The 22,639-nt window shown below is 39.3% G+C and overlaps 1 protein-coding gene across 1 annotated transcript in view; it reads left to right on the top strand.

Annotated features, from left to right (window-relative positions):
- The window catches only part of LOC140922050 (uncharacterized), a 22,350-nt gene extending 1,451 nt beyond the window's left edge, over window positions 1-20,899 (top strand). The window contains exons 2-21 of the mRNA XM_073372078.1: window positions 585-704; window positions 1,188-1,381; window positions 2,034-2,187; window positions 2,691-2,878; window positions 5,012-5,164; window positions 6,330-6,483; window positions 7,531-7,821; window positions 8,911-9,204; window positions 9,921-10,205; window positions 10,327-10,376; window positions 10,889-11,130; window positions 11,541-12,036; window positions 13,989-14,028; window positions 14,419-14,513; window positions 14,869-14,996; window positions 15,121-15,389; window positions 15,796-15,862; window positions 17,697-18,177; window positions 18,603-19,224; window positions 20,058-20,899. Coding sequence (XP_073228179.1) covers window positions 585-704; window positions 1,188-1,381; window positions 2,034-2,187; window positions 2,691-2,878; window positions 5,012-5,164; window positions 6,330-6,483; window positions 7,531-7,821; window positions 8,911-9,204; window positions 9,921-10,205; window positions 10,327-10,376; window positions 10,889-11,130; window positions 11,541-12,036; window positions 13,989-14,028; window positions 14,419-14,513; window positions 14,869-14,996; window positions 15,121-15,389; window positions 15,796-15,862; window positions 17,697-18,177; window positions 18,603-19,224; window positions 20,058-20,212 — 4,478 coding nt within the window. The 3' untranslated portion in view covers window positions 20,213-20,899. The remainder of the gene's footprint in view (window positions 1-584; window positions 705-1,187; window positions 1,382-2,033; window positions 2,188-2,690; window positions 2,879-5,011; window positions 5,165-6,329; window positions 6,484-7,530; window positions 7,822-8,910; window positions 9,205-9,920; window positions 10,206-10,326; window positions 10,377-10,888; window positions 11,131-11,540; window positions 12,037-13,988; window positions 14,029-14,418; window positions 14,514-14,868; window positions 14,997-15,120; window positions 15,390-15,795; window positions 15,863-17,696; window positions 18,178-18,602; window positions 19,225-20,057) is intronic.
- The last annotated feature ends 1,740 nt before the right edge of the window (window positions 20,900-22,639 follow it).

Raw genomic sequence — 22,639 nt, forward strand, 5'->3', positions numbered from 1 at the left:
TAAGTCAGGAGCTGCCAAAATAACGTTTGTACTGTACGTGACAAAACTATCGTCTTCACAAAAATGGATCAGTACACGGAAAGTGAATACTGTCTATATGAAATATAATGATTTTATTTAGTGTTCTTAAAATCGAGCGCACGCTTCTAAGACGTTAATTGTTTCCCTCTCGATTCAGGTAATTGTGTATAAACGGATTTTGTAAAAACATCCTTTCAAGTTTTTCCCTTTCTATGTAATGGCAATGGATCGTGAATTTGACACTGGTGGGTCGCTTGATTGCCACTGCTATCTAATGCGGATACCTTTAAAAGCTGGCCTTACTGTTAAACGGCCTCAGTAATTTGCTGATTCTTGCTGACCCTCTTTGGTAGTTCATAAAAATTTAAAAATTAAAATGCATTTATAGTGCGTCATACTCAACTTATTGTCCATGGCACTTTTAGCTTCAAAGCGCATTAGAGAGAGTCAGAGCAGACGAATTTTTTGGACGTACTTATTCTCTCCAGGCAGATAATTCTTATTCTATCTTGCTCCAGGCCCATCTTTTTATTTTTAAAACTAACTTCGATTTGATTCTCAAGATTGTACCAGAGCCCTTGGAATGCAAAGTGGAATTATCAGAGATAAGCAAATAACTGCTTCATCGCAATCACCTGCAATTCTTTTCAAGCCGTCTAACGCCAGATTAAACCGCAAACAAGGGTAAGCTATTACAAGATACAGATTCACTTCACGTTTATCCGTCTTTTACCTTTTTCATTACATAATTTACTTAGGGTGAAAGAATGCTCTAGCCATACTTCCCTCCCAGGTCTAGCGAATGTTAACATCAGCTTATTTTAGTTCTTATGATGTTATCATTTACTACAGTTGTATGGGGCTGACAAAGTTTAAAGATGTGATTGTGTATTAGGACAATAATCTATACTATTGATACGATGGTATATTGCCTCAATGTGCAATTGCAACGTCGTTTCCATGTAGTGGGCAACTGTACTGTTCTGGCTTTGGTGAACTTACGGAAAATGGCAGAAGAATTCACGGCTATCCGAAGACAAAATAGCCTACTAGCACTATTTATTTGGCAGTTGTATGCAACATCATTCTTAACAAAAGCGTACATTGTGTATGTACGAGATGAGTTGATACTAATATAAGGAAATCACATTGCTTTAATTTTTTTTGAAGGAACACTGGAGGCTGGTGTGCTGATGTTACTGACCAGAACCCATATCTTCAAATTGACCTGCTCAGTGCTTACACTATCACTGCATTGGCCACTCAAGGAGGCCATAACAACTGGATTGAAAAATACAGTTTGTCTTTTAGCTATGACAACATTAGCTGGTTTAATCACACGGCCCACGGCATACCTATGGTGAGGAGTTGTCAATAACTAGGAACTTCTATCTCATGTTACAAGTGAAAGTTATTTACCCTAGTCAGTACGAAAAGTCTGGGTGGCTACATTTGTATCACAATTTTTAACTGCCTAGGAAAGCAGCATACTTTAATATTGTGTCTTAGAGAACTTAATAATAATAATAATAATAATAATAATAATAATAATAATAATAATAATAATAATAATAATAATAATAATAATAATAATAATAATAATAATAACAATAGTAATAATAATCATAATCATAATCATAATCATAATAATCATAATAAAAGCATAACCCAGATGGTCCAGGTTGAATTTCTGACATTTCAGAATCAAGTGATGAACAAGCGAGCAAATGCAAATAATAATAATAAAAGATTCCCACTATCTCCTATAACTGATTTCAGCTTGCGTGTGGAGTGTTTTCCCAGAATTGCTTGTGTACAGCCCCTTCCCATCAAATAAAACCGAGGAGAGGGGTTTGCAAACGTGCATTCGATACATGATCCAAAATTATTTAATGCTGTGGATAACGAATTCCATCTTCCAAAAGGCAAGGGGGTTGATCATTCCTCACAGTGTCTTCACTAGTTTGCTTGTTGATTCTAAACGGAAGGTAAATATATGATTTTTTTTCCAGATTTTTTCTGGAAACAGTGACGATTCATCGATTGTGTGGAATAATCTCACACGTCCTTTGACTGCGCGTGTTTTGCGTATTCACCCTTTGGTAGTAGATAAAGCCATCTCAACCTGTGTCCGACTGGAGGTGTATGGATGTGAGCCATACCAAGGTATGCAAGCCTATAATTATTAGAGTTCTAGTTCAGCGCTTTTGATACAAATTTCTTTGCTAACCTTCTTTTGATACTTTCAGGAACGTTTGTTAAGTAGCTATTAGCACAGACCTTGTATTTACCATGTTTGACTACTGCATGGTACATGAATTATTTACTTAATCCTCACTAATGCAGAAGATTTTTTGTAACCTCCTTGCAATTGAAAATTTCGAAAAAGTCCTTGAAGACTTTATTATTGGTGCTAAAAATTGAATTCGTAGTAGCGTATCAGTATGCAGTATTCAGGTACAGATTTTTCTTCTTCTCGCAGAAAAGTTAACAGTTCCTTATCTACTTTAAAAGACCAACTGTATGTGTTTTACGCCCAGTTTCCTGTCTTTCCTCTTACGTCCATTTTGTAGCACGGTGTCATAGATAACGTACCACAACTATAGTTATCATCTTAATCTATTTAATTTTCAGTGATTTAATAAATTTATTTACATTTGAAATGACAGACTGTAAAAAGCCAGTTGGTGTGGAGGATGGGACGATCACCAATCAGCAGATGACCGCATCATCTTCATATGAGCAATTTGACGCCTCTAATGGTCGCCTTAATAATAAACGTAGAATAGACAGCACCGGCAAGTTGGTTTGGGACGGATGGTGCACCGATAAATTGGATTTACATCAGTTCCTACAGGTAATCATGGTAAAGAATTATCCTCTGTCTTTTCAGTTTTCGTTAAGACTTATTTCAAAGACAAATGGACTAGTATTCTGCTATTGTGAATAACTTATGAATGATAGGTTCAGCGTGTGGCAGGAGATCCATCCATTGAAGTTGCTTATAAAATATATCATTTGATCGTGTTCGTCAGAACGCATCCTAATCTTGGTGTTCTTGTGGTAAAAGCCACAAATTTTCGAGGTGCATGTATCGGGGGCGACAGGCGATTAGCCGCCCCCACTGATTTTATAAGGGGCATCTTGGCCGGGAAACTAGACTCCTTTCGACTCGATTTCGTTACCGTTAGTGACGAACGCGGATCGGTAATCAATGATTACCAAGAGAGGATAAAGGGGATAGAGAAGACATCCCCCATACACACCCTATTCCATAGGTAATTCGTCTCGAGTTATTTTTAAGACCACAGATCCCAAGGGGAATTAGACAACAGCTAATCACATAGCGCGAATGTGTTCCACGTGGATGACCCACGCTCAGAGCCACGCGTCCTTCACGAATTGACGCAGAACAAAATGGCGGAAGACGCGGAGAGCGATATTGCTATTCGTTTTGTCGACGAAAACGACTACAGAGAGATTTCTTATAAAGCTGTGTCAGCGAAAAGGAAATTAAAAAAGCATGATTGCTCTTCCTCTCTTGTATATAGCTAACAGTACAGCAGGGAAATCCCTAACACACTGAATATTTTCTTAAGATCATTTATAATTTACAGTTTGAAGAGAGCAATTTCTGGTTTGATATTTATTCTTTTATTAGATTTTTATTATTCAACAAAAATAACACTTGGCGTCCTACTTGCTTTATTGTACAAACGACCGGTTTCAATAGACCGGCGAAATTTCTCATTTTATTAAAGCACTGAGGTTACGACAACTTGGAGTTAAACTGATTTCACGGGTTGTCAGAGTCTAGCGATTCCTTTTTCCCAGGTGAGCGCCGATTCATTTCGCGTCAATATTCAGAAATGCTCTCGATCTCTTAACGCTTTCATTGCCTTTCGCCCGACATGTTTTGCTCGGCTTTTAGTCATGCGAAACCTCCACGAATCATCCACGCAGCGCGCGAGGTAACTTTATCCCGATTCTAAAAATAATTCGAGACGAATTACCTATGGAATAGGGTGTGTATGGGGGATATGGGGGATGCCTTCTCTGTCCCCTTTATCCTCTCTTGATGATTACCTCTAGTTTTATGATAGAGTCTTTTTAGACTCACTTTCAACAGGAAGGAAAGACTCTGTCATTCATATTGTTTTGGTGAAGTGCGCTTGCGCATTCGCTGCTAGCTAACTTCTGGTGATCCGCAACAAAATACCAATCACCGGCGATCTTACCTTTTGAAGCTACTTGAGAAGGTGATCGACTGATGATCAGTGTTTACGTGCATCGTATGTGATATAGGCATAAGCGTGAAAAGCCTAAGAATGTACACGCCCAAAGGGTAACTGAATCCTGCATATGTGCAATCTATGAAGACTACCAGTATAAAGTGACCCAGTTCGTTACCTGCAATGTTTGCATTACAAAAAAAACTCAAAATATTATTTACGTTTTTTTAAAAATAACTAAGAAGAAATCAAAGTGGCTGCCTTTTATTTACCTTGTGTATAATTTGGTGAATTTGTGTCATGAAAATCCTTCAATTTCCGAGCCGTTAGATTTCCTTTGTGTATGCCCCATATATTTTTTTTTACATTCGTCACGCAATATGCATTGTTAGGACGTACGCCTTAAGATAAAATGTTGTAAACAAATTAAAGAATTATTGAAATCGGCTTTCGCATGGATATGAGGAATTATGTGGACCTTGGAGGCTGTTATCCACCGAGGCCAATTCCTTACATAGTAAAAAATGTGAGATGCGTGGCATATGCAAAATCCAATCCCTATGTTCCATTAACGCTAAGGCACAACTTTCGTTCGACTAATGAGCTATCCCTAGTCATGTGTGGGTAATCTGTAGGGAATTATCTTATATTAACAGTGACATCTTCATCACCCTTATCCACGGTACAATACCGTAATGGATGCCTTTAATGAGAGTATAAGCAGAACTGGCAATGTTTTTGGTTCTTTTTTTGTTCAGGTTGATCTTGGTTGGGTGCGGTCCGTCTCTGGTGTAGCTACTCAAGGTCTAGACGACATGGATGGCAATTTTGTTTCTCAGTATAAACTGAACTTCAGTACAGACGGATCGGTATGGAAGTCCTACATGGAACGACCTAGCATCGGGAGCAAGGTATATTGATCTGGAATTATTTTTATGGAAATAAAATACAAAATTTTAGGGTACATTCTGATTAACGAGGCATCAAACGGTCATTTGGCCCGACCATAGATTGGGCAATACTATGGCATGCAAGCACGATTTTGTCAGAGTATCCTCAAAATGAATAACAGAGAAATTTGGTTTATGACATAGACGTTGCCTAAGTGTAAGCAGCCCTGGTTTGCTCTACTATAAACAAGTCTATACGGTAGTAAGACGTGAACGTGATCATAATTGAAATTAGCCTGTGTCCACAGTTGATGACTGGGCATGATGCCCAAATACAGTACTGTCTGGTCACTAATCTGAACACACCCTTTTTGCAACTACCCAAGTAAAAATTCAGGCACGGTACCGGTGCCCGAGTACAGGGTCAGAACTTGAGTTCTTTTGTTTCAATGTGGGTACCAGCTCCCTGTTGCATACTTTTCCTGGCAATTCCGAGGATATCCACTACTTTGAATACCCGAGACGACTGCTTTGCTCATGTTTCAAAATGGCGTCTGTCAGTGCGAAAAGGAAGAAATTTATACAGTCGGTTATATAATATATAGATTTAACCAAAGCTAAAGCGAAGCTCTCGTTTATGCATTTAAATTTACTCCGTCAATCAATAAATCATTCCAAAGAAATCCACAAAGCTAGACTTAACTTTAGAGGAGGCATATGACTGAAAAACATAAACTTGAGCCTGCGATCAATTAAAAGCTAATAACTGCTCAATGGAAAACTTCAAAAAACTTCAGTTTGCATCAGAGCCCGCGATACCGTCAATCTGACACTGGTCAGCGGACAGCTGTCAATTGACTATAATATGGATGTCTATTATCAAGTTAAACACAGGTTACAGGCTCCACACTAGCAAGAAAGTTTGACATTTTACATTAGTTTCCCTGTGGTTCGGACGTGCGGGCGTTTGGTCACGTGATTACCAAAAATGTCTCGGATGGATATATTACCAAATTTTCTTAAGCATGGAGCTCCGCTTTAAGTTCTACATAAGTTGTGAACACAATAACATCTTGTGCCGATACCCAGGCATCAAGGGTAAACAGATCCTTATTAGGTGCTTTAGGTAAAATTAATTTTTTTTCTTTTGCTTTTTAAATTGTGCATGTGTTTTTCTGCCTTTCAGGTGTTTCAAGGAAATTGGGATAAGGACACCATAGTAACTCAAATACTATCTCGGAAAATATTTGCGCGTTTTATTCGGTTTAACCCAGTATCGTGGGAAATTAATGGATATATCTGCTTGCGAGTGGAGATTTACGAATGTTTCCCTGTGAAAGGTAAGAAATTTGACTTACAGCTATTACTACTAATACATTCCTGAATACCTTAAGAAAAAAATTGTACTACGATTAAACTAGGGATAGCAGAGAAGGTGGACAAACCCTTTGGACGATGGGTAGTTACTTTAATCTCACTACTCCTTTCTAAAAATCTTACAACCACCACTGGATATAAAAAATCTCAAAAATGGCCCGGTCCTTAGAATTCCACACGTACCCCTCCCTGTGTGCATTGGTCGGGCGATTTAAGATATAAAATCACGGCAGATGACGTTTTGCACTATAACAGATAATAGTGCCTACCAATTGCTACAAGCGGTACCATCTTAGATCAATTCTAGTCGTTCAAGTTTTTTGAAGTCTACATTTCTCACGACTTGCTCTGGGCTACGCGCTTTCATAGTAATAAAAAAAAATTCATCCGGAGGCTCTAAAGGCCCTTAAGGCCCTGGAGTTCGATAGAGTGGGAGTACACCCATTGCTACGATTAGGATACGCTATTGGCATTTTACCGATTAAAGATAAGAAGTAATTCCTAGAGCTGGCAACAACCGCTCTCCATCCACCCCTCCTCCCCCCCGCCCCCCCCAAAAAAAAAAATGGATAGATAAATAGATAAATAAATGGATAAATAAAATAAAAAATAAAATGCAAAACGAACTTAAAGCCTTAAAGTAGGTTAGGATCCATGAAAGATAAAATCTAACACGAGAAAAATGTAACTGAATTAATTTTAATGTCATTTCTATGATCTAAAATAGGGTAGACGATGGAAACCTCTCGGTGATGTAAATGCGTTATTTGCAACTTGTACATGTGGATAAAATCACAAATTTTAGAGATGTTAGCAACAAAGAACATAAAGTGAGAGTCCCAGGGACGATCAATTCTGTCCTGTTTAGGGTAGAGTTCTTACAGAAGGACAATTAGTTCAACTCTGTACCTCTGGCTTCTTTCAGCCTTCTCCTGTCTAACTGGAGTTAATAAATAAAAGGTAACGTGGGAAGAATGAAACTTTACTTTACTTTACTTATTTTCTCGTAGGAAGCGTACCACTCGTAAGTCCACCAAGCGAAACATTGGAGATGAACCGAACAAGCTCCGTGAACTTGACTTGTATTGTGTCTGGCCAGCCTGGATTCCACATGAATTGGTACAAGAACAGAGTTGTGATACCCTCGCCGCCTCTTCCACCATACGTCAATGGTAGCGTCAAAAGTGTGTTAACTCTAAACCGAGTCAAGTACAAGGATAGGGGATCCATTATATCCTGCACGGCCTGGTATCCAACACTATCCATCAACTCTACGCGCCATATTCACCTTCTTGTTCATGGTAATAGTTAATTTCATTACTGCTTTCTTGCAATAAAGTTACTTCTTAATTAATAAGGAAGGGACGACTTTATTGTGAACGATTATAGTTTCTCGCAAATAATTGTGTCCCAAGAAAGCGATGACTTTTTTACGCAAGGTTGAATTTTCTCGCAATATAATTGCTTGGTGATGCGCACATGATTCGAATGAAGTCCAGTACAAGAATTGTACCCTTAGTGGGTGTGATAAGGAAGGATAAAATGGTGGGAAAAATTTAGGGAATTACATTCAAGTTCAGCATGACAAGAAAGCTAGTAATTAAGGCATATGGCGATATTAAATATACAGAACAATAACTTACCCCAGGGGCCCCCAGCGTAAGACGTTTGACGTAGATTACAAAATTTCGCATGCCTGTTTCAACTGGCTTTCCCGCCATTTGATAATAAAATAAATATGCTGGAGCCTGCTGACACTAGCAGAGTTGCATGTAATCACACCCTGGGCACTTGTATGTTCGGAAGACATGGAACAATCCAAGTGGTGATTTAGAGCAGCGGTATCGAACAGACTAGATCAGGAGTAAATAAAGTATGGAGACTCCCGCATTCTGATTGGCTGATTTATTCACAGTCACAGTAATAGCCGGTGGACTGAGACAATCAGAAGCGTGATCAGAAAACCAGAAAGTCTTCCAATATTCTTGTCGTTTTCTTGGTTGCCTCATTTCTTCAAGCTGTTTTCTATCTTTTACTCCGTTACTTCTTTTTAAATCACCACTAGTCATTTATCAACGACGTACGTCAATCGGAAATGAGTCCATCTCGCTGTTAGTATGCCTTGACCTTACCACATTTGCATTACTAATTGTTTTCACTCTTCTAGAAACCATTGGCCGAAAACTGTAGCAAAACCACTGTTTAAGAATACAAAATGTTTGCTTACGGCTGACTTGCAAAAACGTCTTTGCTGAAGCACCCTAATGTCCCACAATATGACCGTGCCATAACTGTGTAGGGTGTTCATGAAAGGCGGTTTATCTCTACCGTAAAATCTCATCGTGCAGAGCCTGACTGATGTAGATGAGTATTTCTGATTCTGTTTCCAGCTCCACGGCTTGTCATACGTATCTCTGAGGTTCAAGCCAGGCAAGTACAACTGCATATCACGGACCCGACATCTGCCCACACTGCAAAGTACTTGGTACGTTACAAAACAAACGCTGAACGTTCTAAATGGATGTTGGATGAACACAGTAAGGTCACACAAGGTGGCCACACTCTGATAACGGTACAAGACCTGCATCCTTACACAGCGTATGTCATGGAAGTTGCTTCTTATTATAAAGATCAAGACCAGGGTCCTTACAGTTTTCCTCAAAGTGTCATCACAAAACAAGCGGGTACTTGAACTATACAACTTTATAAGTTATATTCTGTAAAAAATAGTTCCTTGAAAGTGTTATTATACATGTACATGTACTTGACCTTTCTCTATTGCTTGCCAGTGGATGATTTTGTATAGTTATAAGGTCTCTGCCTGCCAATTTATGATACAAGATGTCATAATTAATCTGTTGGGCATAGAAAGGGAAGGAAAAGAAAAAACAAACAAACAAACATAAGAAAAAGAAATTTATGAAAGCATCAATAAACATAAACTCCCAAAGGCGTAAAAATATTATATTCTCTCATTGATTTGACAATTTTTAACTCATAAAATAACATGCTAAGCTCTTTCTGATTCTACACAAAAAGTGATTTTGCTAAAGCCCCCTACCGACTTTTTCGAAGCGTAGGTTAAGTTATGGCCATTCTTTGGAGGAACTAACATAAACCGTATGGTTATAAAATTCCGAGAGAAATGAACATTGTTTTAAATTGAACTCAACAACTGTCATTTGGTTAAAGAAATAAAAAGAATTTAACGGCTGACAAAACTCGGTTTCTATGGTAACAACAATGCACACATCACAAAGATATGAAATTTCGCAAAGTTTGGCTGCCATATGTTCAGCGGTTTTAAAGTTAAGATACTATAAAGTTGAGGGCCCGGGTGGGGTGGCGTCAAAAGCTTCCCCGGTCTGAATAGGTTTTTATTGCAGTTTTTTTTTCGTAGTACCGAGCGGTCCTCCTCGAGATGTATTGGTACTTCCCCGTGGTAAAGACACCATCAGAGTGTCATGGTCCATTCCTAGCTCTGGAGACTGTAACGGTGTAATCATTCAGTACGAAATCATCTTATACAAACAAAATGGCGTCACACAAACGTATCCGACTAAAGGAGAGACTTTGTATAAAGACATCGGTGGACTGGAACCTAATCAGCAGTATTTCATAGGAGTGCGTGCTTACACTAGGGTGGGAGCTGGGCCCTACAGCCGAAATCTCAGTCACTCAACAGGTAAAATCTTTAAGATATGTATCATAAATCAGTAACTGTGCAAAGTTTAGTGGGGAAATTAAAGGGGGCGCATGATTGAATTCTCCCTCGAAACGTGTCTGATGTTCTTTTATCATCTTAGAAATCAGTGGAGAATCACAACTGACAGTCGCTTTGGAGAAACTCAACAAGGTAAATGTTACACAAAACATCACTTGTTTAATTTCTACACGGCCTAAGATCCACGGCTAATGAGTGAAATGCAAATGAGTGAAATTTTTCCCTTTTTTTCTCCTGCTCTACCAAAACAACTAAGCTAAGGCAACCTTTTCCTTACGGCTTTTTAGTTACACTCCTTTTCTGGCGTTAGTTTGGCTATATCGCAAACGTCTCCCAAATTTGTTGTTGATGAAGAATCAAACCGGATTATCCGTCTGGGATGAAGTTGGACAAGAGTTTGATTACGTCGTTAGTCGCAGTTCTTCTAGTGAAAAGAGGGCACGAAATGCACTATGCCCCTGGTCTAGATGTCTTTTTCAGTTTCGTCTTAAGCTACGGGCACGTAACAAAAGATATTTTGATTCGACTGGCAAATGATTAATTGTGTCCATATAATAACTAGCAATAGGTCGCATGCGAAGTCTTCTGAAGAGAAGAAACACGGTATAGTAACTAAAATTGAAGTAGCAACTCTCTATTTTCAGGTTTCAGTAACACCCACTACCGTATTCGACGTTATAAAGGAAGTAAGAAACATCACCTCCAAGTCGTCTAAATTAGTACAAAAGGACCTGTCAATCACAGTCAACATCCTGGACAAGGTAGTTAAGACAAACGTCACTTCCCCTGATGTGGGAGATCACATGTTGGGCACCTTAAGCCACGTAATGGACGCGAAACCCGAACCACTACAGAATATACAGCAGGAAAACAACAGATCTGCTCGGTAAGCTATACCACACTTTTCTTTCTTTCTCCGAACAAACACTGACAAACACTTAGTTAGTTGCACATATAATCACATTTAGATACAAAGGGAACCCAATAGTAAAGTCTTGAAATTAATTGAATGCATATCTGAAGGCATCGACGCATCTGTTCTTTTTTAAGTTTGTCTTTTGCAATGAAAGAAATAGCTTAATAGCCTGACTTGTCCCCAGGCGTCCTATCCTTGCTATTACGCGTATTACACGGGTGTGCCTGCATAATCATTGCACACTACGTAGTGAAGCGTCGCTTTCTGTTTTCCGCGCAATGGTGGAACCTGGAAAAAGTAGACGAGTAGTTGGCCTTTTTATTGTCGGTGTTTTGTAGATTATCTTTTCTCTCGTAATTATTCTTTTATTGTGATTTTAGGTTTGTTCGGATCCTCGAGGATTACATTGACAAGGGAGGAAAATTCAGCGAGGATACATCCAACATCGCAGTTATTACACAACCGATAAATCAGGAAAACAACAACCTTGACGTTTCCATTAAGACTACAGTGGATAAAATTGTTATGAACTTGAGTGCAAATTCAACCGATGAAAATAGTGAAGCTAGTATAACCGTGCGCAATTCAGTGTTAAACGCAAACGGCACAGACAATTCTACATTAATAGTTGTTTACTATCGAACTAGCAAGCTTTTTGCACCTGATTATCGGAGTACGGAAGTTTGTAAGGGAAGTTACACTGCGCAAAAGTTGAACATGGAAGAACGACCGAAGACTTCAAGTTACACGATGGAGAACTCTACAGGAAGCAGAGTGACTGAGAGTAGCCCTGTGTTATCTGCAAGTCTGAGAAACAAGCGCGTGGCAAACCTCACCCCACCCTTAATCATCAAGTTTAAAATGCCTCATGACCAGGTATGGCCGTTCAATGCATGTGATTGATATAAGTGACTTTCCTGTTTCCTGTGGTTCCTTTGTATTCAAAGTCATTTCCAATTAATTTTTATCAAAATTGGAAAATAGCGATTGATGTCGTGTTTGATTTAATTTGTTTTTCTTTTGAATTGTTTAAGTGAATCAGTTGTCGAAAGGATGAAGGAATGAGAGGGCTGTTGAAAAAACAAAAACAAAAACAAAGACAAAACTCGTTTTCTCGTTAAGTCATGGCCTGTCGCAGTCTGTTTCTTTCTAGTCTATGGCTCTTTCAAAAAAAGTTTTTATAGGCGGAAAAGCGCTATAGAAGTGAAAAAGTGCAGAATTTTGTAATGTCACGTTAACGCGGTGTGAAATCAGAGGATTATTTCCCGTAGTATAAGTGTATGATATATTTGCGAAAATAAGTGCCGAAATAAGAATAACAGGGGCGGATCTAGGGGGAGGGTGCAGATGGGGGGGGAACCCCCCCCCCCCCCCCCTGAGATGACCTGCGGTTTTTTAATGCAACTGGTATTCTGCAAAACAAAACAAAAAACTATGTGGTTTATTAGTGTTGAAGTAGAGCAAGAGACGAGTGCACCCCTTCCTACAAAAAATCCTGGATCCGCCCCTGAATAATTATACCAAAGAATCAAGAGACTATAAAGGGGACAGAGAGGCCATCCCCCATATACACCCTATTCCATAGGTAATTCGTCTCGAGTTATTTTTAGAATCGGGATAAGGTTACCTCGCGCGAGGCGTGGATGTTTCGTGGAGGTTTCGCATGACCAAACGCCGTGCAAAACATGTCGGGCGAGAGGCAATGAAAGCGTAAAACGATCGAGAACATTCCTGAATATTGAAGCGAAATGAGTCGGCGCTCACCTGGGAAAAACGAATCGCTGGACTCTTTGACAACCCGTGAAATCAGTTTAACTCGAAGTTGTCGTAACCTCAGTGCTTTAATAAAATGAGAAATTTCGCCGGTCTATTGAAACCGGTCGTTTGTACAATTTAGGGAGTTTAAGATCCAACGACGCGGACGACAACTAGAACATCAAAAAAACAATAGGTTTAATTAGCAAAAAAACAACTTCGCACGTGCAACACACTTTTTTGTTCATTTCTTTCCCGTTTTTGCACGACTACGACGTGAAAATGCCTAATTTCGCGTTTTATGGAGGACGTAAATAAGCAACGACGAAATATTATTTCTCTTTCTGAGCTTGAATATGGTCCCTTGAAATTCAGCTTTAGGAGGGTTCGCCTACAGTTGACAAAGTAGGTGGGTAGGAATAATCGCTATAAAGACTGAAAAAAATAAACATCAAACCAGAAATTGCTCTCTTCAAACTGTAAATTATAGATGATCCTGAGAGAATATTCAGGGTGTTAAGGATTTCCCTGCTCTACTGTTAGCTCTATACAAGAGAGGAAGGGCGATTCTTTTTTAATTTCGGTTTCGCTGACACAGCTTTCGCAGAAATCTCGCTGTAGTCGTTTTCGTCGACAAAAGGAATAGCAAAATCGCTCTCCGCGTCTTCCCCCATTTTGTTCTGCGTCATTTCGTGGTGACGCGTGGCTCTCAGCGTGGGTCATCCACGCGGAACACATTCGCGCTATGTGATTGGCTGTGTATAATCCCCCTCGAGATCTGTGGTGTTAAAAATAACTCGAGACGAATTACCTATGGAATAGGGTGTATATGGGGGATGGCCTCTCTGTCCCCTTTATAGTCTCTTGCAAAGAATTAAATGCAAGTGAAATAACGTTTTGTAGTCCGCATTCAATCACTTTGATGCAACACTTAAACATGCTTCTGATTTGCTGTTGATGGACACCAGTCACAATGCGCATGACGGGCTAGAAACAAAAGTAGGCTCGGAATTAGGCGAAAAGTAGGCGCGATTTCATCACTGATCGTTACTATGAACCTTTTTTAACTTTAGGTTGTAAAAACAAGGTGTGTTTGGTGGAATTTTCAAAAAGGTAAGTATGACTTAATGTTGTACTTCAAAAAAGTCGTGTTGATCCTCGTTGACTACCTTTTGAAGCTTTTAGAGAAATAATGTTTATACTCCCTTATAAATAACTTCAAGAGTAAGGTCTGAGGATAGTTTGGGCACCCGACAAGTTATTTAAACGGCGGTATAATGTGAGGTGAATTACCTGTCTTGAACTAGCGCTATTAATGCTACAGGAAAGGCGTAATTATCATTTACAATTCCCTGTTACAATTAGGGTCTTTGGATACTACTTTCTTCACTGTACTGGTTTTCTTCTGTTAGACAATTACAATTATAGGTAAATATATTGATCATTGCAGAGGATTTATTAGCAGAAACCTCCTGATGCCCTCTTCTATTCTGACGTTTATAGGTGGTTGGTCGACTGCAGGTTGTTCTTTACGAGGAATAGTTAATGATACTATTATTTGTGAGTGCGATCACATGACCAACTTTGCAGCCTTAGTGGTAAGTAATTTTTAAAACTTTTATATATAGCAGCACTTTGGCACTGGGAAAAATTAACCTTAATGTCAGTTAAGTTTCCTAGTGAAGCGACTTTCTTGCCACCCCAAAAAATCATCATTCCAATTTTAACGGTGAGACTCCTGACTCCCGCCGAAGGTCTTGAGTCTAAAAGAAGAGTAGTTTAAACGGATCTCAGTCTATTAGCTCCAAAGGTGATTCATAGTGCACCACACTCTAAGCTAGTAGTGGAAAAATAATACGAAAATATTAATTACCACTAACATAAGCCAAATGGGGTGCTGATTCATTACTTACTTAAGATATCTAACATGATATGGCTCTGTTTTTCACACAGGATGTTGATGGCCCGTCATCCAAAGCGTGCGGTGAACATTCCAAGGTGTTATCACTCATCAGCTATATCGGATGCGTATTGTCTATTTTGGGTCTATCGCTGACCATTATTACATTTGGACTTTTCAGGTAAGATTTCTTCACACCTAAGACAAGCGTGTACAGTTATATTTAGAATACACAGTTCTCATCTTTTAGTAAGTTATTTTCCATTTTCGTCTTTGTGGAACAATTTTACATTTTGTTTTTACAGGAAACTAAGAAATGATCAGATCGCCGCCAAGATATTGCTTCACCTGTGTGCCTCGCTTCTATGTGTGCTGATTGTTTTTGTGTCAGGGGTGGAGAGGGGCAGTGTATCTGAAGACGCCTGTCGCATTGTAGCAGCACTCGTTCATTACTTCCTACTTGTAGCGTTTCTATGGATGCTGATCGAAGCGTACTTCATGTATCAGGCTTTTGTCAAAGTGTTTAGAGACTATGGTGATTATGTCATGTGGAAATGTTCCGCCCTGGGGTGGGGTAAGTCAAAAACTGCACACCTCATTAACTGCCTTGTTTCCAGACGTCTCTCTAGCCATGAAAATTTGCCCGCAAAGGAAGGCGGGAATAGAAAAAGGGCTTCGCCTGTTATCTGTCTTCTTCCCATGGTCCCTCGCGCTTCGTAAACACTCAGTCGTGCTTCGCGCTCGTCTTTGTCCGCCACCAAAGTGGGAAAACGAAGCGCTTGAGGAGGAGGCAGCCTCATTAACATCTTTTCAGACCGCAGTCTCTGCGGAACGACGCTGAATGGTGTATTTCACCTTTCACATAACTATAAAAAGGATAAAGAAATCAATTATTAGTAGAAGAATCGCAAAAACTACGAGTAAGGTTTTATTGCCTCTTACGCTGGTATTTTAATTTCTTGACTTGATTTTCTTTTCAGGTCTGCCATTTATCGTTGTAGTAGTCACTATTGCTGTGGATAAAACCAGCTATGGCGGAAAACACTAGTGAGTATGACAATTAACTTGCGCTAAGGAAAATAAAATCAAGGTTATCTGATGTACGTGTAGCTTTCCTTAAACCCTAGTTGATACTTGTCATACTCAGTTATGATGTAGTTTTAAGACTGCTGATACTGGAATTGCTGATAATCGATTTGTTCAGTTAAAATTGTCCTTATAACTACAAAAGAACAAGAACGCTCTTAAAAGCGTTAAGTCGAGCTTGCTTAGAGATAAGATAAGAAATTAGGAGGCGATTAATTCTAAACGCTAAAGGTTTTTCACGTCCTACTTTATCGACGTGCCAGTATTCTTCAGGATATTTGCTTTTTATGTCGTATTGCACGAATTGTTTCTGAACTGATTGAGTACATAAATACACGAAAATCAAGGGCCTCGATTCTAGAGAAACTACATCATTGCAAAAGAGCAAAACCGTGATGAACATGGTGCGTCATTTCATCATAGCCGAAAACAAACCGCATACTCACCACAAGGATCGTTTGCATATAATGAAAATTTACAACAACAGACCAGTTAACATCACCATCGAAGTTTTCTCATTAAGACTCTTCTTTTTTTTTTATCACTGAAATATTCACTAGTTCCAAAGTAATAAGCGCTTTCAAGCGACAGAATTCGTGGACCGACCCCAGCCGGAAAAGCTCGACACCTTTCGCATTAGTCTTTCCTAAGAGAGAATATTTGTCTTTCCTAAGCTTTCTTCACAAACATACATGACTCCGGTCACGCCGCGATTCTTATCCCCAGTTTCCACGGTCTCCGCTAGGAACGCCTGCTAACATGACTACCCTTTTGGCGTCCATACACGAAACGCTTGCCTTTTGAGAGTCTCCTTGCTAAAGCAAGCTCGATCAAAGAGTGTAAATTTAAATTCAAGCTTTGAATAACTGTGGTCGTCAGTTCGCGGTTCTTCTGAATTCATCACTCGCATTTCAGTTTTCAATACAATTCAACTTCATTAATGCATCGAAATGCAGATCGCACCCTATCACTTCAACACGGGTTACAACAGCCTGCAACAGATTTAGAGCCCTGGGGTTTAGTTTCGTCTGTGGCGCAGGCTAAGGTTACAAGCATATAAGGTAGCTGGATTCTGAAAAGAAAAACCAAGCTTGACTTGAGAAATCCGCTCCAAAGATTTAAAGTTCTCGAAAAGCAACCTCTTGCACTAGAGTGAAATGTCTCTCTTTTTGAGTTCTATTCAGAAATCTACACTACTTCTCAACGTACTGCTAGGAAAAACAGAACTCTAACTCTCGCGCTTTGCTTTTAAATCTACCCCTCAGGGAATTAGGGAACAACACGTTACAACTGGGAACCGATTTAAACTATAACTTACAATAACTTTTATTAAAGCCTCAAAAAAATGAGTGAGACGCTGAAAATTTCGCCATTTTGAACTTGTCTGATTCTGTTGATACTTTAGAGAACTGATTTAACATATTCAAACTCATTTAAGCGGTAAAACGTTAATGCCTCTTCATCGAGAATTTCCTGCAGTTCCGCGCTCTACCAAGTTTCAATGCAAAACCATAAAAATCTCGGGACATTGCGGCCAGTACAACTTTGAAATGACTTGGGCTGGTCCAATAAAGACTGTAGAGGAGCCTTTACAAAAAAGAAAAAGGGCAACTACTATATATCAAATCGTTCAAGAGCGCTTTTTTTCAAACGAAAATCTGTGTTAAGTAAAGCCATTAAAGCCCTAATTTCTGTGGAAAGGCCCATATCTTGGTCCACCTTGAATGCTCGAAAGCTCTTCTCTCAAAATTCAATTATGTTATAAAACTCACAAATTTCTTTGTTTATTTTGCAGTTGTCGTCTGGGAAGCATGGCATTTTACGCGACTTTTGTCGCACCAGTTGTTTTGGTCATGTTTGTCAATACAATAGTCTTCCTTTTAATCATGTACAAACTCGCCACGCGTCCTCAGAACGCAGCTGATCCTGACCGCGGTAGTGAAGGTCTTCTGAAGATCAAACGAGCCTTTGGAATTCTTATTTTGGTCGGTATCACGTGGATGTTTGGTTTCTTTGCAGTAGCTGACGTTCGTCTTGTGTTTCATTACCTTTTTGCTATCTGCAACAGTCTTCAGGGTTTTTCAATCTTCGTTTTCTATTGTGTTATACAAAAGAAAGTACGCGAGTGTTGGTGGGCTTTGCTAACGTGTAATTTGCGCACTCTTGAGAAGTCAAAGTCGATGTACTTAGATTCTTATGACCGTCGGCGTCTGTCGTCTGCCAGCAGAATTCAGTTGGATGCCATGCGCACAAGAAGCAACACGGCACTTTCCCAGGTCAGTAAGTGTTAGGTTGAGGTACGCTTCGCTGGGAAAACGTCCCATATACGGTGTACCAATAAAGACAAAACTTACCTTTCAAATTTGAGATCCCACTATAAGGGTTTGGTTGGGAATCGAATTGAATCTGATTTACTTGTATTGCAATCTCACATTGTGCGTTTTAGTTAAGAAATTTCTTACCGTTCACGACTAAGCCGTGAGTACATTTGAAGACTTGCACATTTTCACATTTTCTACTCGCTGTACACTTTACTTTTAATGTTTGGTAGCCCTACATGCCACCGTTTGTGACTTTTGTATTAAATGTTTTAAGTGATGCTACTATTATAGGATAGAAAGAGGATTACAAGATAATACTAGCTTGTCAATTTAATGTTTCAGGAATGATATGATACTTTTTTTTTTTTCTGCCCTAAAAGATTCTTCCAACACCATTACATCGAGCAGCCTCTTCCCCACCAGATGTTGTTCTTGACTGTCATCACCACAACAACATAGTGTACGATGATGATCAAGCTCATTGTGCTATAACATTTGAATCACTGAGTGATTATCAGCTGGCTGACTTGTACGAAAGCCAGTCGATTGAAATAGAGGACTCTATGGAAGAACTTCCCAATGTTTTGTCACATATGCCTGGCTCCAGATCACCGAGTTTGTTATCTCAAGGAACACCTTCCCGGAATGCTAGCGTGCGCAGCTCACGAGCATCGGCAAATTCTCTACAGTCCACACCTAAAATGTTAAGGTTGCCTCATATCCATGCTTTGCGTCCGGTCAGAGTTTTTAAAACCTCCCCTGAGAATTTGCCACATAATAAAGAGACTCTCAAGAGAACAGCGTCACATACTCCTGACGCGACGAGGCCAACTATGTGCTCTTTACTAAGAAGAACTAAATCCGCCAGCGGCTCATTAGACGACTTAAGACAGAGTGTTGACTTAAGTATAAGCAGTGACCAGACTTCATGCGAGTCGCTGAGGATAGAAGGCTGTAATAAAACAAAGAAACACTATCTTCGTGTCCCTGTTGACAATCTTGGTGAGTATGTACATTAAAATGTAGTTACTCGATCTCACACCCCTTCCTTACTTGTATTTTCGTACAAAGAGCAATGCCTGTTAGAATTGCCTACGCAAAAAACTGAATGATTTTGATCCTCTTATTAAAACGATCAGTGCGTTCAGCGAAACAACTTTCATTTCAATTTTTGGAAACCTCAACGTTTAATGTCTGTTTTTTGGGTGTTTGAAATACTATTGAAAGGGTATATAATTCAATTAAATAGTAATTAGTGAACTCCGATCCAATATCAGTATCCCTAAACATTAATAATTCATGATCTGGGAAACAAAGGATATTGAGATTCAGCCATTTTTAACCTAAAATTTATTTTGACCTTCAACATAAACAGAAAAGAAAGCGCGAGCTTTATTTGATAAGACAATGTTTAATAGCAATAGGTGTATTATACAGTAAATTCATTTTATTTTTCTCTTGTTGTTAACAGTTTCTCGTTAATTTACATTTGATAATGACGACATGCTACCTTCGAAACGTCTCGAATTTTTCGTTATTATTGTGATGTAAAAAAGAGAGAGAGACAAAAGCGAGACTCAGTTTTTGAATTTGGACATAACATAACGTCAAGTGCTACGTGCAGCAATGTTTTTTACCCTCACTATTGACTTTTGTTTTAACATGGAGACTTAGTTCAGTTTCATGAACGTCTGTTGTCGGGCTTTCCATTAATTGTTAGTATGTTCCAAAACCTTGATTGGCCAACTTCCTTTCTTTTAAGCTAAAAGTAGTCTTAAGAGAAAATGCTGTTGTATTTCCTTTTTCTTAGTGAGTTTTCCTTTTGTCCTTTTCAGGTTCGCAAATCGTGGGTCCACTTAGAGGTTCAATCAGAGGATTTGTAGGATATGTTGAAACGACTGTTGAAAACTTCGACTTGTTAATTGACTTAGAGAGGCAAAGGACCTTGTCCCCTCCTTGTGCCTCGTCTCCTGAAGCTGAGAGACTTTAGTTATCTTAGCTTAAGCCTCTTGATCTTATCTCCCAGCGCTGAAGAAAACTTCAGGAGAAAAATTCCTGTACTCCTTTACGCACAGAGATTAAGCTGGATCATTTTACGTTTCCGGGAAACTGCCCACCTACCCCTCCCCTAAGCCAACATTTTGCCCTAAGTAAGAACTAAGTGTTAGGGGAGGGGTAGGTGGGCAATTTAAAAGAAACGCAAAATGATTGATAACCTCAAGGTAGGACGGCGCCGTTACATTAACAAGAAATGCCTAGTGTTATTTACTACATACTTCCCTTTTTAGCAATAAAATGGAAAATGGGGGAGAATGTTTCACACTCATCACATTAATGTCAGAAAACGCTGGATGCAGCTCCAAGATCGTGCAGCAGTCTTTTAGTGATTACTGTTAACAAGATTACTGTTAACAATTCCAGACTCCTACCTTTGTAGATGGATTCCATTTCTTTGCGAGAATTCAAGATAATAATAACAACAATTAAAAACAACTTTATTTCACATCAGACAGATTAAGCTAATCGGGGCGGGGGTGAAGTGGAGAAGAAAGAAAAATAAGAAAAACTAGACGTAGTAATAATCATAAGCAGCGAAAAAATTCAATTTTAGACTGATACCCTGCACTGCGTAATTATTTGCTAAAAATAGAGAAAATTATTAAATAAGTTACATCTACTTTTAGGAGCTTAAGTGTTGTCTTTGACTTAAGGTGTCGAATTTAACATAGCCCTCCCTATCCAAGAGAACATCGGAAAAAAATCCGCGTTTTTTCTCTTAAAAGCAGATTAAGTAGTGTCTCTCCGGTCGGAAGAAATTAGGAGATTGCATACCTTTGCCCCAGATTTTGAAAATTAGCGTCTGAAAATTTCTAATTTATTTTCTCGCTGATAATTATTACCTTTAGTAACATGCATGGTATTGTACCAATGAATTTCATTTTACCAATTATAATAAATGAAAAGGCGGAGGAGCAAGTCCCTTCCGATTATTGTGCATCAAATTCGCTACACGGAAAAACAGGAAGACGGAGAAAAAGAAATACGTCTGTTCGTCAGCGGATCTCTCGTAGATTCTTTGGTTTCAGGTTGCATTAGAAAAAACTATGAAATATGCCAAAAAAATGGACTCTTTTAATACGTTGACCCATAAGAACGAGGCGGGCCTCATTTTTTTCACAGAAACACCACTTGCCAACTATATCTTTTCTAGAGGCGCATCAGTCAAGAATTCCAAAAATACGGATTTAGATTTGATGAAACTCTCGAAACGAGGATTCTTTAACAGTTTTGGATTCAAATTTTGGTTTCCCATAAATGCGCACCCCCAGGTCTCAAGCCACGTGATGATAGTTTAGGTGATTCCAAACATACATTCCTTGAATAACAGAGAAAGTGTATTACTTTCCGATCAAAAATTCTAAATTATCGAAAAATTGTTTCTGTTTTCTTTGGCTCATACTTTCTTAAAATGACTTTTGCTGGTTTTTGGTCTTAACAGCCGTACATCGCATAGGTTGAAGCAAAACCTTTAACCCATACCCTCCCTCCCGATATGTTCGAAAAAAGTTAATGAACAGACTGCCTTTCTTTCGAACGAAATCTAGTAGTGAAGAAATGTAATCGAACTTACGATAAAAACCCTGCCAGCAGGGCGTTTTTTTCGCCTCGTCGATCTTGGCGTAATCGACAAAGAGTCTGCGTGAATCGAGTTAGATCCTCATTGAGCATGCGTGCCATGGTGCTAGGAAACAGTTTCAAACTCAGGCCTAATAGCCGTGCGCTTGGTCTTGCGGGCTCAGTTATGACCATCGTTTTAACAATTAATGGATGCTCGCACTCCCGGGGTTCTATCTAGTATTTATCGTTTGGGGGAGAAGTCCCGAGTGGCCGAAGGCCACGAGCTTTCTAGGGGGGTCCGGGGTGGGGGGGGGGGCAATGAATGAAATGAATAGGCGCTGAGATGCAATCTGGTGCATTTTGAGACACAATTTTGAGAAATGTTACAGTGTGTGCACTGACCTCGCCGCGTCTGGATTCTTTTTCCGTTTTTGTTACTTATATACTAGCTGTAATGATAACAGAATTTTTGGGGGGGAAGCTGGGGATTTTTTGGGTAAGCTTCCCTTCCTCAAATACCCTAGATAGAACCCTGATTCGAAAAGCAGTTTGACGAGAGCGATCCTAATTTGTTGAAACACTTCCGGAAAACACAACATAAATTAACTTTGTCGTTCATAAATACACTTATTACTCCCCTCCCCTTCCCTCAATGTTGGTTTCACGCGTTTGCTTGGGCATAGACATCTTTCAAATCAACATTGAAAGGAAAAAGAAGGGAAAGCTCCCAAGCGTCTCAACAATTATAACCAGGATTGTAGGCCAGAAGTTCGGGCGGCGGCGACTTCAGAGGCTTGAC

The sequence above is a fragment of the Porites lutea genome, chromosome 12 (genome assembly GCF_958299795.1).
Source record: "Porites lutea chromosome 12, jaPorLute2.1, whole genome shotgun sequence".
In the NCBI taxonomy this organism is placed as follows: Eukaryota; Metazoa; Cnidaria; class Anthozoa; order Scleractinia; family Poritidae; genus Porites; species Porites lutea.